The following is an 18,337-nucleotide window of genomic DNA, read 5'->3' as shown; positions in this document are numbered from 1 at the left end:
CAGTGGAGAGCCCTTTCTGAACTGGCCTTATTGAACCGGATCCAAGACCCTTAACATGTGGCGGGTGGGCTTTTTTTGGGGGGGGGAGGGTAAAATATTCTGAATGTTATGGAGCAGCTTGTTCAGTGTGAGGGGCTGAACTCATCATGCGCCTTTTGCCACTCCATCAACACCGACCGACACCGCAGAGCACACAATGAAACCAGTCCACATTTTATACGTGCATACATTTTTTTAATACACTCAGTTTGAAAGGCATTTCCTTCACTTCATCAAATACAATCCTGTGTGTGTGTGTGTGTGTGTGTGTGTGTGTGTGTGTGCGCGCGCGCGCATGCGTGCGTGTTTCTGTGTGTTTGTATGTGCGTGAGAGAAACAGAGATGTTGGCTCTACCAATGCTTTGTAAACTTTCTTGATGCATTACACATGTGTGCAATTGGAGTAGTGTTTAAATTGTTAATTTATTGTTTAGAATGTCTTTTTAATCCAGCAAGAGCGAGTTGAATAAAAATGTAGCAACCTGCAGCCCGAGCCTGAGAGGTCCTCGGGTTGCAGGACCTCTTTTTACACATGTCAAACAGAGCAAAACAAGACGTACAGTAAAACAAAAAGGACTTTTTTTTGTTGTTGTTGTTTTCAAAGTGCCATAGCCAGTGAGGGGAGGACTGAGTGGGCCGTAGATGCTTTACTGTGTGAGTTTACTTGAGAAATCAATTTCGAAAAAAAAAACAAAAAAAAAACATGGGAGAACTCTGAGGAAAATGTGTATTTGATTACACGGACAAACCGTTTTTACATGTTATGCTTTGGTTTTTTTTTATTTGGTGAGAGGGGACTCTGTTGGACTCTGAACTCTGACTCTGCTAGAAATCCGTGAGCTCTTCAGTCAGTCTTTCGTGTTTTTTTTTCTTTACAAATCATTTTCGCATGAGAGCGAAAGAGCGCGCGTGAGTTTGTCTGTTTGAGCATTCATTGGGATTACAGAGAGCCATAAACATCCACACACAATGGATCAGAATGGGTTCAAGTTCAGAGCTATGCAGGGCCCTTATACTGAGTCCTCTTTTGAGATGTACATACAATGTGAAGGTCTGAAGTGATTTTTTTTTTTTTTTGTTAAATTCTATATTTTATCGCTTTTGTAGACATTTTGTTGTGGGACGAAAAAAAATAAAAGAAATTTTATGGGTGCATATCAGCCTCCTTATTCTGTTGCATGTGACGACTTACAGACAGACAGACGGATAGATAGATAGATAGATAGATAGATAGATAGATAGATAGATAGATACAGTAGGTAGGTAGGTAGATAGATAGAAATTTACATTTTTGCTAATGAAAAACATGAAAAAAGTCTTTCCATGACATAATTCCGAAATACAAATGTATATAAAAATGTGATATAAAAAAAAATCTAATTCTCTTAGTGTAACAAAGTCGAAAACATTTAGATTAAAATACTAATACTGTTATTGTTATCTGCTGTGCTTAAGAACCATTTTTCTAGCAAAAAAAAACTTTCTTAAATATTAAAGCAAAGTGTCATCCTCCAAATATTGGCAAATACAGAGTGCACTTGTCACATGCCGCTCATGAATAACGTCAAAACTGTGAGTGTTCATGTCTCGAACATGATAAAGAAAGTACATGAGTCTTTCGTCTCGCCTTCTTTCAGGCCTAAAGGTTTCCTCACCGCATCTTCATCCTCTTTCTCATCTTCTCCCAGACGCTGGCTCTCTCTCGCCGCTGCTCTGGTAGCTGTCCGGTCTTCTCCTTAATCTGAACAACGGGAAACATCCGTTTTTCAGTTGATCAGACATGTCGCTCCAATAACGCAGTCATTACCACAAGAAAGAGAATACTGACAGGCCTGGGAGGAAGTCCACACATCCGGCATGAATAATTTGGTTTGATTTGTTGGAGAAATCTTGGAGAGGACACAAGAAGAGGAAGAGGAAACACAACGCACCTTTGAAATATCAAAACAACTGTGTCTCGGTGTTTGCGCTTGTGTGTTTGTTTGCGGGGCTTGTTTGTTTTTGAGCACAGTTACTTTCCGAGCAGTTATCCTCTAGATGCTGGTATCGTGCCTACCCAGAGACGTTAATTAATAGCTAATCAAAGCTAATGTCTCAGCAGCACATCGCCAGCACAAAGACATGATTAATACGTAATCAAAGGCCGCGGAGCACAACGCACAAAGCAGGGCCCACCCCCATGCCTCAAACACTACTGTTGTTATAGGAATAAACGAACACTCGCGGCTTAATTAGCTGGCTGCTGGTGTGTGCCGTCTTCATTTGAAGTTGCTGGGGATTTATCTCAGAGCCAACGTCGGTCTCCTGACTGACGACACAGAGGTGACATACAAATGCATGTGGATGCGCACATGCATGAAGTATACATGCTGTGCATAGAGGGGGGGGAAAAGTACAGTATGACCCTTGTTATGTTTATGGAATGCAAGTATGTTGCCCACTGGTTAAGTCAAAAATGTAGCACTAAGTTAACATTTACAATTTCTCTCTCACTCCCTCCTCTTCCTCCTCCTCCTCTTCCTCTTCCTCAACACACACACACACAAATACACACCTCTAATGAGGATCCTTTAATGAAGACAGGCCCAGCCTTCGACAGCTCGGGCTGCAGAAGTGTTTCAGCAGGAAACCATTGATGGCGACGTCTCCAAGGTTATCAGGCCCGAACAACATCTCACCCCTGCTGCCACTGTGAGACATTTACAAGAAAAAAAAAAAGGTTCTCTCCATTGTGCCAACTTGCAAAATGTCATGTCAAACTAGGGACACATTTTGCTAGAATCATATATGGCTGATAAACTGGATTGGTCACTGGTCTTTGTACCTTTTATCGTCTGCCATGACGACTGTGGGATCGGTCAGCAGTTCTCCTACTCCTGTCAAGGAGGTCAGAGGTGTCAAAGTGGTCGAAAGTGATCAAATGTACAATTTCTCTATAAAATTATACATGCAAGGTATGCTTTCGCAAAAGTCACTTCAAAATATGTAAATACTGCTTAAGCAAAATACACTGAAGTGAAGATTTTGCATCAACCGGACCATGATGTAAATAACTTCGAAAAAGAAAAATTAGAAACTGAATGAACATTTGGCTGACTTGAGCAAAGGGTTGGCATTTTATTGTGGTGGGGCCTTACTTGTCTTCTTAAGGTCACAACAAATTAAAATGTTTTCAAAGTGCGTGACATCATTGACGCTGTCTTAATGGTGCAAAATAATAATATGAACAAGAGAATCGACTTACAAAATTAAGTCACTATATATAACTATATAAAAAAGAGCATTTGCCAACATTTTGAATAGAGTAAAGATATGATAAAGCAATAAATTAGAGTACTTCAAAGTTACTCTAAATTACATGAGGACCCTCATATGTGCGCACACTGAAAAACCTGCCTTGCATGTCGAGCACCAGGAGCTCTCTGCACGAGTACTCGTAAGTCCAGTGAGAGAAGGCGAGCAGCATTTCCTCCAGCGTGCAGCAGGGGGTGATCTCTTCTCCGGTGTTGTTGTTGTACTTCCTGAAGTGACCGCACATGTTCCTCTCTATTGTCAGCCACTGGCCATTTGAGTGCCAGAGGACCAGCGACACGTCTAGAAACCTGGCAGAGGGAGGAATTAGTCAGAGCGTAGATAATAATGCAGGGAAGGATGTGGAGCAGAAAGGAGAAAACACCTCGGTGAGTGAAGCATATCATCCGGTTTGACCTGGTTGAAGACTCGCATCATTTTCTGGGCTGCTCTCTGCTGCTGGATGTCCTGCCGGGATGAAGAACAGAGGTTGATCCAACGCATAAGCTTGAAGTTAAATATTCTGACTTAAATAGGGACAGTTTACAAGTCAAAAGATCTAAGAAATTAAGCTCATAGGAATTAAAATCAGGGAGTTTGTCCTGTGTTGCCAGCAGTCACAGTTAGCATTGTCTATTTTTTCAGCTTTTCCTGGTCCTATTAAAACTGAAAACATTTCCTTCCAAGCCAATCAAATTTCTCTCTCTGCTGTCAAACTGGCATGACGATGATCAGACCTGCCTTCACCTTTTCACCAAAAGGATATAGACCGCTGTGCCTAATTGTCTGCATAAATCATTGCAAACAAAAGGATCCTTGAAGCCTCATCCACTCCCAGATCCAAGGTTGTTGGGAAATATTGGACTGGAAATGTTGTTTTCCTTTGTCTGCTTCCTCCTGATGTCCTGCTAAACTTCTGTCATCACCTCAAACACTCCTCTCTTCTCTTTTCTCCTCGTGATTTATTCCGCCGACTCTACTGACTTGATTGAACCAATGTCCGTGTGCTTCCATTGTCCAGTGAGCCCTTTATTTCTCTGTTATGCTTACCCTTATACAAAGCTGCAGCGCCGTGCTACCATGGAAGTACCTCTGCCAGGCTCGAACAACTTCCGGCCTGAAAGCCTTGACCACGTACACGAGACCAGGCGTGAGCACTTCCTGCTCCGCCCAGGTGCACAGCACCCTGCAGCCCTGGCGGAGGCCGCCGTCCAGAGACCCCTCCTCGCTGGAGAGGGGCTGCAGCAAGGCAGTCAGGCCGCGTGAGGACCAGGAGGAGACAGTGTCAGGTCCAGCATCCGAGGGTACTTCCTCCAAAGAGTAGATGCTCACTTCTTCGCCGCCTGGACAGCAGAAAGTGCAACACGTTAATATGGAACAAGGCTGAAAGCAAAAGCAAAAAAAAGAAGAAGAGACCAAAAATACCCAGACTGGACACTGGTGTGAAGGGAATCGTGTTTGCCAGTCTCATCAGATTATTTCTCTCCACCGCTGTAAACAGAAAAACACACAATGATGATTCAGAAGAACACCGTCTGGGATGGAATGAAAGAAAAGATGCAACAGAAATGTAATGATCTTTATACCTGAATAGTGTGGATACAGATTTTCAGTGGATTGGAATGAGGTTTTTGCTGCAATGACCAAAACAAAGCAAATCAAATATTAACAAAATGTAACTACATGTCATTGGAATGTCATATCACTACACTATAAACTGAAATAATATGGGCATTACCCTCAGCAGCAATCCCGCTCTGCATGCTGCAATGAAATGAAAAATGGAAACAAGACAGTTTGTAATCTGTAAAAAAAAACAATTGGTGGATGTTGCAGCAGAGTGAAGACAGGCTGACTTACGACGATCTGCGGCTCATGGGCCTCGCCCAGCTGCTCCATGCTGAGTGGGTGGGGCTCCACACATCCTGAAACGCAGTAAAGAGACCAAACTTACAGAGCGATAATGCGCCCAGTGATTGTGTCATTTCCTGCACATCTTAATGAAGACTTACTTGATGGGAAGACAGTTGTTTCTGCACTAGGTCCAGCGTTTCAAAATCTGAAAAAAATTGTTGTATTGAGCCGATTACAACCAAAACTGTAACCTTGATTTTGGTTGGTTCACTGCTCCTTCAGTTTGGAACTTGATACATTAATGTGACCAAATAAACTTCCCTGCACCTCTAAGAGTCTATAAATTATTATTATTATTACTATTATTATTATTATTATTATTATTATTATTATTGTTATTATTATTTTTCAAAAATGAATTCTTGATTGTTGGTTCTTACTGAGTTGATTGAGGCTGGTAGAAGCCGACCAACATCTGGGCTCTCCTCTCATTATATGGCCTCTCCTCCAGCTTGCGTCAGACATGTGGGAATGCATGGTCCCCTGTTTATAAAAACAAAATGAGGACATTAAAGAAGTTCACTAAATAATTCTAATGTATATTCTTTTATCAATGGCACCAAACCAGTTTTTGTTTTGGTTTTTTTAAAGTAAAGAGAGTTGTTTCTGTGTTTCTGATTCAAACAGCTGATACTGAAGCAACATTAGTTCTTCGATCGATGTGTAATTTGTGTGCTATGACTTCACCTACTTGTATACATATAGATGTGTTTGTTGCTAATCAATGTCTTTCCAGCTAAAGTGACCAGTGATTAACCCTGATTGCAATCATGTGGACCTCCTGGGTTAGGGTTAGTGCTCTGGAAGAAATCCAACTGTTAACCAGAGTGGTGTCTTGCTCCCTGATTGGTCCACAGTAGTAGTTTCCTTAATTTTCTGCCAGTTATCATAACATGACCACTGATGCCCTCTCACTCAGAAACATTGTATCAGGGCCAACCTGCCATGTTTCACAGGGATGAGTTGTAATAACATGAGCAATTGTTTGCTGAAAAACATGAATGTTGCACAATGTCCTTCTGTTCTGGCGCGACAGTGAGACTCCAAATCACAAGCAATAGGTGCACGAGGTTGGCGTGTTCGGCTTTTATGTCTTAGTCTTAATCTTTTACCATACTGTGAATGGTTTTTACTTTCTTTAGCTTTTACAATTTGACATTTCAATTTACTTGGAATGCACATAATGATTATTAAATGTAAATTATTGCCATCAATGGATGATGCAAAAAAATGTTGGTATCAAATTAAAATTAAATATCAAAGCTGTTCAAAAGAGTTGTGCTATTTTAAGAGAAGGCGCACTTTCAAGCTCACATCCTGCGTGACGTTACCGTGTGTTTATCAGTTTCCTTTATCTTCACTGTCTTTTTGCTCTGGAACTTGTCTTTGCTTTTGAACTGAGTAAAATCTGAAGACTTTGACCATTCTGCAGAAAGAAAAACATGCATGATCTGTCGAGGAAGAAAAATTGTCGCAGCACAATAACACAAACTGAGACATTGACTCCACACAAATCATATGAAACTTTCAACAAATAAAAAACTACAGGAATGGAATCAATACTGGATTAGGTTTTCTAATCGTTGCGTTGGAGCGACAACTTTACCTCTCTTCTTGTTGTTCTGAAGACATGAGTTACCGCTCTTTGTTCCCCTCTCATCCCTCGCTTCACTTGTCGGCTCAGAAACTGACCCCGCCGTCTGACTGGGAGGTGCCCCCGAGAAGGTCATGTTCTCCACACTTGATGACAGCGACCTGCAGTAGCTATAGGGGCCGTCTCTGAACGGACAGGCCGCTTTGTGGGATTCCGCAGGTCTTCTCCACTGGCTGGAAGGTATAGTGCGTAAACCTGTGGGGCTGTCCTCTCCAGTAAAGGAGGGATTTACCAAACCTCCAAGGATGTTTTGAGGCTCAGGCAGAAGGTCGGCGTCACTCGAGGCTCTGGACACTCCTGAACTAGACAAGTCTTCCACTTCCCTTTCTTCCTCCTCCATTTCTTCTTCCTCCTCCATTGATGTTTCTTCCTGACTTGCGTATAGATACGCGTCGCATGTCCATGGTTTCGGATGCGACGATTCCGTGCCTCTTAAAAATGAAGGGTATGCAGAGCAGGATGGTCCACATGTCTCACGGGGTGTCTGTTCAGTGCGGAGTTGGACAGAAAAAAATAACTTAATAGCCACAGAGTTTCATTGGTGTGAGCCTGGAATTCTTTTTATAAAGATTAACATCCCAAGAGGATGGATTTTGATGCCATGATGGAAATGTACCAACTATCTAACTTTGGTGAAGGTGAAATAACATTTGCAAACTGGTAAAATTTGCTTTCTAGTTTTCTTTCATTAAGGTAGTTTAAAAAATACCTCCTCCGCTGTTTCTCCATCCTTAGTATGTCCCAGTCCTGCTTCCCAGTTCCCCCCGGCTGTGACACAGCGCTCCTGAGATCGAAGTCGACTCGAGACCAGGGTAGAACCTTTCAGCAAAGAGGACGGGGTGCTTTTGGACGACTTGGCCACCGTTCGCCGTAAACTCGGTCCATCACCTCTGTGCGGGAGGGTCCAGCTGTGAGGGAGGGCGTGTCGGGACAGCGCAGCGGGTGTGCAGTGAGCCAGGCGAGCCTCCTCCTGATAGATGCTGTCCGTGGCAGACAGCAGAGTGAGGGTGTCCACGGCCAGCGCAGAGAGGTCCTGGAGTTGACCCAACTGACTATCCAACTCGGATAGGCTGTCCTGTATGAAGTCCACCTTCTCCGTGACCTCCCCGACGATTGTGCTCATGTCCTCCGCTCTGGTAGGTCAGAAACAGAATAGACACTGCAGCAGTTGTAACAGTAATAAATGTTATTACTGTATGAAGTTGTAAAGCCCTAATAAGCTGTGCCAAATAAAGCTTGGGACACATTACAAGATTTCACCAACGATTCGGGACAGACTCAAATTGGTGTGTGATGGAAACAGACCTTGTTTGAGTTCAGCTGCAGCAAATTGAACACGTTTCAATTTCACTTTTACTGAGCAGTTTAAAAAAAAAAAAATAGGACAAACCGATAAAAAAATAGAAGAAGCAGATAAAAAAAGCATGAAAAAATAAAAAAGAACAAGGAAATTGAGCTAAAACAATCATGAAAAATCATGATTTGTACGCAACATAAAACAGCTTCGCTGTGAACACTTCTACCTAACAAGCCTGCCTATTCAGACTCATAATAACAGTTAAACAGGCTTGTTATGCACTATACTGCAGGACAAAGCTAGAGGGTATTCATAAGGTAGTAATAACTTTTCAAAAGAATTAAAGGTAACACATTCCAGTGTGGGAACAGCATAATATGCATTATTAATATGAAACAATACAATACAATACAAAAAAATTAATAAAAATGAATGAATCTAACCTCTCAGCGGTGGCTCGGATCATGCTCACTTGACTGCTGTCAAGGCCTTCATTTTTGTCATGAATGTAGGACTCCACACATTTCTCCTCAAACTCATGGAGCTTTTTATGATCCTCGTGGCCCAGAAGGAGTTCTGGTGGAGACAGGAGTTTTTTTTTTAACTGCACTGTAGCATGTGTGTGGCTAGTTTGACATGCACCTAGACACCACAGACACTCACTCAGTCCAGAGCCAGTCTCCTCCTGCTCGTCACCGCCACTGAATCTCCTGTAGGTGGCTCTCAAAGCCAGGGTCATGTGACTGAGGACAATCAGAGGCGGAGGCAGCCACGGCCTGTCCTGATAGGTCATGATGTACCGATAACGGTTGTACTTCCAGATTTTGCTGGATGTGGATGCCATGTCAAAATAAATGTTGCTGTTAATGGAAAATAAATTGTCAGTAAAGTTCAAGAGGCATTTAATTGAATTTAATCTGCAATTAAATGTAAAGCAATAGAGTCACTTTGATGCCTTAAAATGCTGTCTAAGAAATATTGGTATCATTCATTAACTTGTTGCAGGGGGCCTGGGTGGCAGAAATGAAACTGAAGTGGTACCAGTCTCCCCGTTGTGAATCAAATCATTGTAGAAAAAAAAAAAATCCTGCATTTAAGGTACAAGGACTGCATCGTGTGGCTTTAAATAAACAAGCTTACTTGAAAAATGCGATGAGAATGTTGACCATGATGATGTATTGGAAGAACAAGTACACAGCTTGGAGGAATGGTGTGAGGAAGGCAGCGGGAGGACATGGGTCGCCTTTATCACATACTGCAACACACAAATATGCACAAATATATATTTGTCAGGGAACGCTGCACTAATACCAGATGAAGGATTTTTGTTTGATTACTTTGAGCTTGATGGATGCAATCACCATCTAAAGGTGTGAGGTTTTTTTTGTTTTATGAACTGCTTTATGGACTCATCAGCAAACTAACTTAAAAGAGAGATTTACAACTACACTTGGATTGGATTATCGGATACAATTTTACTCTTGCAAAAGCAAAAAAAACGTTATTGTCAAAGGTATTTCACATCTTGTTTAACTTATTGATACAGGTATATTTAGACATTCCGCAATGATACAAATACTAATTGGATGTTTTTGTTAAATATTTGATTTAAAAGTTATTATGAAACATTCACCATCTATTTCCCCTGCGTAGACTTCTCCATAAATCATCCAGTAAGGCTGAAAGACCACGTCTCGAGCTAAACTCCAAGACGGCTCCTCAGATGGTGACAAGATGGCCTTCCTGGACACCCCAAAGCTCAGCAGCACTATGGCCATCATGACCACGATGAAGAACATGTTACGTGTCTGGGAAGGCACAAGAAGATTATCACTTTAAAAAACAGTCCGCTCATCCAACAGTTCACACAGTGCGTCAACGCACCATCTTGGTGATCATGGTGAGGTACGGCCCCGCATGCTGATTTACGGCCAGCAGATCCAACAGCCTGACAAACCAGAAGATGATGTCCAAACAGTAGCAGATGCGTCCTGCTCTCCTGTAAGGGTCAGCATACCAACGCATGGACAGTCCAGCCAAGAAGAGGAGGATGCCGATGAAATCTGAAATGTTCCAGTACTCCGAAAACCAAATCTTGAGTTTATGGCTTAGTTTTCTTGGTTCAGACATCAGAATCTAAACATCAGGACAAACAATATTAAAACAATGCTCGATTTGTCGCATTGATCGTTGTGCTAGGATTTGTGTGTGTATGTAGTATATGCATATACATTTAATCCTGATTATGCCAGAGAAGTGAAGGGAACATGCCTCTCTGTTTTTTTCCACTGCAGTGGACAGGATGTACGCGATGACGAGCCACTCCTGAACACTTGGTTTGTCCTCCATCTTTACCAGTGTGACGTAGGAGAATAACATCAGAAAGCCAAGGTAGGACATCTAAAGTCAAACAAGCATGATAATTAAAAAAAAAAAAAAAAAAAAAAATTCTGGTTCATGTTTTTAGTTGAGTCTTTAAATATGTGTTTGAGAAATCTACTGGATTTTACATGTCTTTAGGATGATTTTTAAATAAAAAGTGATTTTATGTCATCATCTTTTTCCTTCCTTAGGTTGTTTTCCAAATGTGTGGAAACATGAGTTTTACTTTTCCTGATTTAACAGTAATTTAATTTCTAGGTTCTAGGGCCCATTAACTATCCCATAAAAAATGACAATAATCCATAAAAGTGACTCTATACATATCTGCCACTTACAGTGTGAAACCAGAACTTGACAACTGGAGCAGTGTAGAATTCATAGATTCTTGGGATCCAGGAGAGAAAATGTGCAGTCATGAGGGACAAAGGCTCTGACACAGAACCAAGATATTTGTTTCGTGGAGAGTGGCCTTGCTCTGTGTCCTACAGTAGAACAGGAAGTGAGAGTGGCAAGTTTTGAGGTTTTATTAGATTTCTGGTTTTATATGTAGGTGTAGATTAGAGCCATATGACAGGGGCTTTACCATGATGTCATTTTCCTCTCGGGGACGAGTTGACTTCACCGAGTCGAGTCCAAACAGCATTGTCTCATGGGTCTGTGGCACATGGCACATTTCAGCTCTACTCTTGAACTCCAGCAGCAAGATGGCAGGAGGGACAAGAAGGCTCAAAATAATCTGATAAAAAGAGAAAAATACACCTGAAAGCATGACTGACTGGGAGCAGGACCATTGTTCTTTGTATATTTTTTTTACATATACGAGATATATGGCAAATTACTTTTATTGTACTGTGAGTATACATTTTTATCACTGTATTTATGGGCAGTATGTCAAGCTTTTACCAACATAAAAATAATAAATGAACTGCACCTTTTAATATCAATTTATATTGTCTAGGTAATGGGAGGGCTTTAATGTTTTTTTTTACTACAGTAAGACATCTTTATTAACTTATTAGTTTGATTTTATTAAAAAAAAATTTAATGTTACCTTAAGAAAAGAGTTTTTTCTCATGTTGAGTGGGCCGGTCCAGAGGTCTGTGAGCAGAGTCTGGGTGCAAGAGTGTGACACAAATGGCTTGTGACATGAGGAGACAGCCATCTGCAGACAGGTGAAGTGGCTCCACGCCTCCATCTCTGAAGTCAAAAGCTTCATGGCCATCTGCTCGTTCTGACGAAATGCACTGTCCAACACATCCACCGACAGCTGACCAAACTCACTAGGATGCAAGCAAGGTGCATGGTCGTATGCAGGTTTTCAGGAAAATGAAAATGAATTACGTTAGCAAAGTACGCTGCAAATTGCCGCGAAAAAACAACACACGTTTATGCTGAGAAACGTATTTATACTCACATGGAATAAGTCTTGAATCTTTCTGCAATGTCATCATCCAAACTGCTCTGTCGAGCTTTAAAGGCCATGGAGCGGTAAAGCTTGCAGGCCACAATGGCACGTGCCAGAGCCTCTTCACCATGCTGCCAAAGGAACAATGCCATCTGCTGGCGCTGATAAAGCACAGCCCACACAAACAGGTCGTTGAAGTTAAAGGAGACGGGCAGAGGGACCTCAGCAAGGCCGCAGTTTGTTGAGATCTCTCTACTGCCTGTGGATGGAAAGCCTTGATCCTTCAAGATGGGGAAAAGTACGGAAATGTTAAGGCTGGCATAGGAAGATGCAAAGTATGCCTATCCAATAGTTAGCTGCAGAAAACTATGTTTGCACATGTTCATTAATACATGCCGTTTACAGCTACAGTCCACCAACCTTGGGTTTGTGAGGCTGAGCCATTCTAAAGAAATGTTGGTCCTGGAGGCTCCTTCCCCTCATAGAGTTTTGAATGAGGCCTTGTCGCCGCTTGGAGAAAGACATGGCGCCCTCCCGTCTAGTCTCCTGTTTATAAGTGAGTTTAAACTTTATCTTTTAAGAAAAATAAACAGTGATCATGCATAGCGTCATGAAACTGAATAAAATCAGAATAAAAAATGACTCATGCATACTTTTTCCTGCAGACGACTGTAGGCAGCTCTGAATTGTTTCCGTGTGTAAGTGCTGCGATAGGCTCCTCCAATCAGGTTCTCTATCACCAGGCCCACGTCAATGATAGAGAGGCGGTAGCTTTGTGGTAGCGAGGTCTACTGACACAAACATTTAAGCAAATCCAGAAATAGCAAACAAAGATTGTTACCACCAGAGTGGAAATGAACATAATCACAGACATCATTTGATGTGCTCACAGAATTACAGTTTACCTGTTTCACATCTTCAATGAGGTGGTGGAGGAAACGGTCCGTCTGTCCCTGCAACTGGAGAATAAACAGAACACATGCACAGCAAAATAAAAACACATCAACCAAATAAACAATCAAACTAAAACAACAATACAAAAAACCAAAAACAACAACTTTTTTAACGCAGTTGCACACACAGCAGCTGCCGTGGGACCCTTATTTTGTTTGTAAGAATGGCTTATTATCCCAGAGTTATGAATAAGTAAGCAGGCTTAATACACAAAGGCAGTGTACAGAAAGCCAAGTGTGAATGCGGCGATGATAAAGAGCCTTATGATCTCAAAAACATCCCAAAACAACAACTGGGGAAACACCAAGCAAACCATTGACCAGGAAGCTCTGAGATTGCTGGTGCAAAACACTTACAGTGTATTATTGTGATTTCAATCAAAGACATAGTTTTTGGAGTTTGTGCTTCAACAGTCAAAGACAAAGGAATTGATTTCCTCCCAGTTCCTCCCTTTAGAGTGGGAAAGCGCTAGCAGAGGGGAAACAAAAGTGCAAGTAGTACAACAAGACAAAGTGGGCCAAAAATACTTTGCAAACAAATAATTATAAATTATTTGCAAAATCCTTTCTAACATTTAAAATGCTTTGTATTTTTGTACCTGTCCCAGTAGAGAAGTTTAAGAGGTCAGAGGCACTGAACGAAGACAATAATGAATTGAAAATAACCGTGTTATAGAGCTCCTCCAGTCGATCCACTGTGAGGAAACGACTCATGGTCATGCCGTTGTCAATCAGCAGTTTGACAAAACTGACTCGGTCCATCACCAGGGCATCCAGCAGGGCCTGCTCCAAGGAACCCACCTGCATAGAACCCACATATACCATGGTTACACAACAACCCGGAAAATTGTTTTTTACAGCTGCAATCATGATCATGTGTCAGTGAGTTTGACAACAGGAGGGAGCCTGATCAGAGTCTGAGAACTTTGGTTGAGCAGCAATTTCATTTCAGGAGTGCTTGATATTTTTTTTGTGCATTTCTTAAACCAAACCTGTCGGTGGCAACTAAACCTCACCTGCCAGTGCTGCCCAGACACCAGGATCTCTTTCTGTGCAATATCAGCCCTGTCCCAGGCTAGTGCCATACTCAGCTGCTCTGCAGGAGTGGCCTTCGTGCCTGTTTGGGAAATCAGAACCAAGACGGAACTTGAACCTGCATTTCAAGAATGGCACACACTTTCATGTTCTAACGACTGACGTTCAGAGCTCTAACTAAGATGATTTGTCTCAAACACACAGGCAGCCTGCATATACATCACATTTCTTGTTATCAGTTGCAGTCTTAGTAATCCCATTACAAACCAGAAGAATGCGGAGACAAACCTTTGAGAGCCGTTGTCAGAATGGCTGCGTCTGGTGTCAGGTGGTCATCCGACTCTGAGTCGAAGATGGTTATCTGTCAATCAATCGCATGATGAAGTACTGTAGTCATGTGTTAAACCAAAGCGAACAGATTCACTCGTGGTGCTCCACTCACAGACTGTCTGTGATCCATACACTGCAGCAAGAGGTTGTACATCTGGGAGGCCTCTGCCCTTCCAAACCCAAACACAATCTCAATCATGATGAGAAAGTTGTCTCTGATGTCAGAGTCCAGCTGCCTGCAACATACAAGCATGTAGTTGCCTTTCTTTAGCAAATGTTTACAACGTAGAATTCAATAACAAACGCAACGCAGATGAACGCTCAAATTGTCGTCATGGTTAACTATAAGGTGTTTTTTTCTACAGTGTGCAATGTTTATAGTAGTACCTGCCCATAGCAGTCTGTTTGTGTACAAAGGCGATCAGGTCAGCAGCCCTGCCCGACCCCTCAAGCACAAACACAGGCACAGGGGGCGCACTGCTGACATACTCCAGCACTGTAGACACGATGGCAGGGCCTCCCTCCACCACCACACACACCACTGGCACACCTTGGTTCAGTCCTACAAAGATGGAAGCAAACACACCTTTACCTTAAATTAGGGTGAAACATTTTGAGGGCTTGTTGAAATGTTCTTAGTTTGTTCTTCGCTTCCATTTCCGTATTTACACAAACACATACTCACTGGGGTGTATCTTTTGTAGTTGGATGTGTCTCTCCAGTCTCTTCCTCAAACCCTGCTGGCAGCCGTGCTTCCCCAGTGTTCCATCATCCACCAGCAGGAAGTGGGAATGGAAACCATTAAGGCAGGCCCTCTTGCTGAGAGGGTTCCCCAGTGGTTGGTAGGGCCTAAATACCTAAACAAGTCATTGTCATATTAGCCACAGCACAACAGCACCAACATAGCAACCCATATTAGCACCTGGGTGACAGAGCCAAAAATGACAGCGCAAAGTGTTCTTTGGGGGGAAGAAATTATATTATCGTCATTCCTTGATTCAACGCATAACTTTTCCTCAGGAACATTTTTTTTTAGACTGTAACTGTGAGGCAGGGATTTCAATTTTGTGAGTCTTTAACTATATTCTCTGTATGTAAATTAATTTTCACTTTTGATATAACTTTTTTAGGGAGCACTTTTAATGCATTTAGTACAGGTGTAGATCACACACTATTTGTCTTTTGTAATTAATAAGCAAAATCTTTAAAATTTGCAAGTTAAAAAATTGATTATTTTTCAGGCAGGAAGGCAGACAGACAGACAGATATTAATACTTACATCTTTTCCTATAAGTTCTACATTGTTTTCTATTACTCCCCACGGCGTCACACCGACCGTGTTCCTCTTCCTCAGGTCATGGCCCCCAAATATTTTTACTGCTTCGCCAACATACTTGGACACACCTTGAGACCCAGAAAAAAAAATCAGAGCATGATAAAACTCAACAAAACATATTCAGAACTTTTTTTACACTACAGTGTAAGAAAAATCCATCGATCCCTCCAATTTCTATCACTGCTTATCCTGCACTCAGTGTCGCACGGGTGTTGAAGTTGGTATGCAACCAGCCATTGAAAAGCATCAAGAAATAGCTGCTCACACACATGCACAGTGACTGTCTTACACCTGCCTGTATTGATGCCGTCAGTAAGTATCCACGCCCCTGTGCTGAGTGCAGCTGTCAGGAGTCCTTTACTAAAGGCGTGCTTCACTTTTGGGGGCAGGGTAAAGTTTTCTGAGCCTCCCTGGACCGTCAGGAGTAGCTTGGGTCTGTCCATCTGCCACTCCCTCAGCATCAGCTGGAGCAGCAGTTCCGGCTTTGAGTCCACAGCCACACGGACATACTAGACAGTTGGGGGGAGACAAACACAGTAAGTCTGGAAACAGTTTGCCCTAGTTTGGTTCTTCCTGGAGTAGATACTATCACAAATCATAGCGAGCCAGGTCATGTTTATTCAACAAGCGAAACTAAATCCTTATTATGCCAATGTGCTGAGGAACTTAAGCTTTTGGAGCACACTTTCCGACCTTGGCTCGGCACACGCGTGTTGCTGTGTCCTCGAAGTCTATCACGCCGTACGCATTGGTGAGACTGGCTTTAGTGTGGAGCTCAGTGGACCATTCTTCCTCCAAGTCCTGTCCAGGATCGGGGCAGAGGGATATAGGGGGAGCAGAGTCCTGCCAGGAGTGCTCCCCCATTAGTCTGCCACAGCAACATCTGCACAACAACAGGAGCGGATTTATGCGTTGCACTGCTGTGCTTTTAGGCTTGAAGAAATAAATACCTTCAAAGTCAACTATAGAGCCTATAGCATAGATTATGCATTTCTGACAGGGTTGCCAAGAGCCAGACAGACGTAGTCTATATCCTTGATTTTCTTATGTCACACAAATCTAACAACAACAATAATAATATAATAAATAATTTCTTACACTTCCTGGGCCAAACAGTTCCATGTTATATATACTTCCAAATCTGTGACCATGATAGGACATTTGATTGTTTCTCCCACTATTCTCTTCAACCTGTCAGCTGATTCCCTTTAACAACTGGCCGCTTGTATCCGATCACTGTATTTATCGTTAGCAGTGTAACTAAGATACATTTGGTCAGAACAGTAAAAACTGAGAAAAGTGTGTTTCACACAGAAATTAAAAAACCCACTTGTCCAATAAAAATAGCTGAAAGAAAATAATTTTGGAGGGCGTTTAAATGACCTGACGCGACATCACTCTAAGTGGCTAACTATGATTTCATCAAATGAAAATTCCTGACATGCCAGAAATACATGCCAGGTCAAACTCCTGCATATGTGCATGTTGTGAAGACACGACAGAAGACAGAATTATATATATCATACCTGATCAAGTTCTGGCACACTTGGCAGACTGGAATACATCTGCAAGAAACAGGAAACAAGACAATATCAAAGAATCCACATGGTCTGTATTCCTGGAAGGAAGGGCTGAGAGCCAAAACCTTGTTTCCAACCGCTACAGTTGATTCCATGGTGGATATTCGCTTAACAAGCCATACTGCATAATACTTCCGAGAGTCATGAAATTTTGAACAATTTGGAAGCTCATGAATGTAATCAGACCCCAGTTTACCTGTGCAAGTCCCGGGAGGAAGGGATAAACTTCACACATTCTCTCTTGTAGAAGGATTCCTCAATCCAAGACTTCCGTGACTGGAATGAAATGAGAAAATATTCAAATGCTGTCCAGAGATCCTGACGCAGCTAAGCTCCACATTTTTATATGTTGCCAAGGCCATTTGGGGGTATAAAACGTATTAGTCTTTGATCAATGACCTTCTGTGTGAAGTTCATTGCGTTGCCAGATGAAGTCTACATGCTGATCCAACAGGGACTGAGCTTTAGGCCTCTCCTTGCCACAGAAAAACCACAGAAAGACACTTAAAAACACCAGCAGGATGTGAGAAAGTCTTTCTGACATGCCTTAACTTGCCCATCAAAGTCTGTTCCTCCTCCTCTGCTGTTTCCGACACACGCGTTTAACAATGACCCTTCTGACTCAGACGCAGTCCGAAGGAAACATGCCCACGTCCCCTTCCTGGAATCGACACTCCGCCATGGGTTTCGAAGGCGGAGTGCTCCCTCCCTCGGTCAGACTGTGTTAATACAACACAGGCTACAAAGTTGTACCTTCTATACTTTAGCATTTCTTAAGTACAGCATTTGCCCCATCAACAATAATCGCAAAGTGGAAAGCATTGTTTTAAAAACATGAGCCAACCATAGCAGCAGATTAACATCGGAATTGAATTATTCTGCAAAGTGTATATTTTTACGCATTTATTCCACGTACGTGTTTAGCTATTGTTTTTTTCCCCTCAGAATTGGTCAAGTCAGTTGGTCCAAAATGTGTGCAAACTGAAAAAAAAAGACGCCTAAAGCAAAAAAAACAAAAACAAATAAAGAATAATAATAATATGACACGCTTGGTGTTTTGTTGTTCGAGCCACGGTTCCTCCAGCCCTCCTTCCGTTCTGTGGCTGATTGCAGGGCCAGGA

The 18,337-nt window shown here is 42.2% G+C and overlaps 1 protein-coding gene across 1 annotated transcript; it reads right to left on the bottom strand.

The window, feature by feature from the left end:
* Window positions 1-212: 212 nt before the first annotated feature.
* On the bottom strand, window positions 213-17,823 carry trpm6 (transient receptor potential cation channel, subfamily M, member 6). Its single transcript, XM_076038864.1, has 40 exons — window positions 17,616-17,823; window positions 17,413-17,492; window positions 17,163-17,201; window positions 16,330-16,519; window positions 15,932-16,145; window positions 15,580-15,704; window positions 14,986-15,157; window positions 14,688-14,862; window positions 14,413-14,536; window positions 14,259-14,331; window positions 13,952-14,052; window positions 13,602-13,736; window positions 12,888-12,941; window positions 12,636-12,770; window positions 12,403-12,528; window positions 11,992-12,263; window positions 11,629-11,857; window positions 11,161-11,313; window positions 10,913-11,059; window positions 10,467-10,595; window positions 10,080-10,331; window positions 9,829-10,003; window positions 9,336-9,450; window positions 8,859-9,055; window positions 8,639-8,771; window positions 7,608-8,031; window positions 6,851-7,382; window positions 6,576-6,670; window positions 5,625-5,727; window positions 5,343-5,389; window positions 5,191-5,255; window positions 5,069-5,094; window positions 4,917-4,964; window positions 4,756-4,821; window positions 4,381-4,673; window positions 3,716-3,798; window positions 3,436-3,641; window positions 2,864-2,915; window positions 2,594-2,728; window positions 213-1,780 (listed from the first exon to the last, which is right to left on the bottom strand). Exons 1-39 carry the CDS (start codon window positions 17,631-17,633, stop codon window positions 2,596-2,598), a joined length of 5,736 nt encoding a protein of 1,911 aa, XP_075894979.1. The 5' UTR covers window positions 17,634-17,823; the 3' UTR covers window positions 213-1,780; window positions 2,594-2,595.
* Between the last annotated feature and the right edge of the window lie 514 nt (window positions 17,824-18,337).

The sequence above is a fragment of the Nelusetta ayraudi genome, unplaced genomic scaffold, assembly GCF_046127955.1.
Source record: "Nelusetta ayraudi isolate G7.1 ecotype Tasmania unplaced genomic scaffold, CSIRO-AGI_Nayr_v1 ptg000058l, whole genome shotgun sequence".
NCBI lineage: Eukaryota > Metazoa > Chordata > Actinopteri > Tetraodontiformes > Monacanthidae > Nelusetta > Nelusetta ayraudi.
Note: the sequence above shows the minus strand (reverse complement) of the source record. Positions and strands in the feature narration are given on the sequence as shown.

Excerpts from the sequence above, each read along its gene's own strand:
- trpm6 (XM_076038864.1), bottom strand. Across the intron at positions 10,596-10,912 it reads TCAAGTTCTGGTTTCACACT|ATGTCCTACCTTGGCTTTCT; the intron begins GTAAGTGGCAGA and ends GTTTGACTTTAG. Across the intron at positions 10,004-10,079 it reads TCACCATGATCACCAAGATG|ACACGTAACATGTTCTTCAT; the intron begins GTGCGTTGACGC and ends GTGCCTTCCCAG.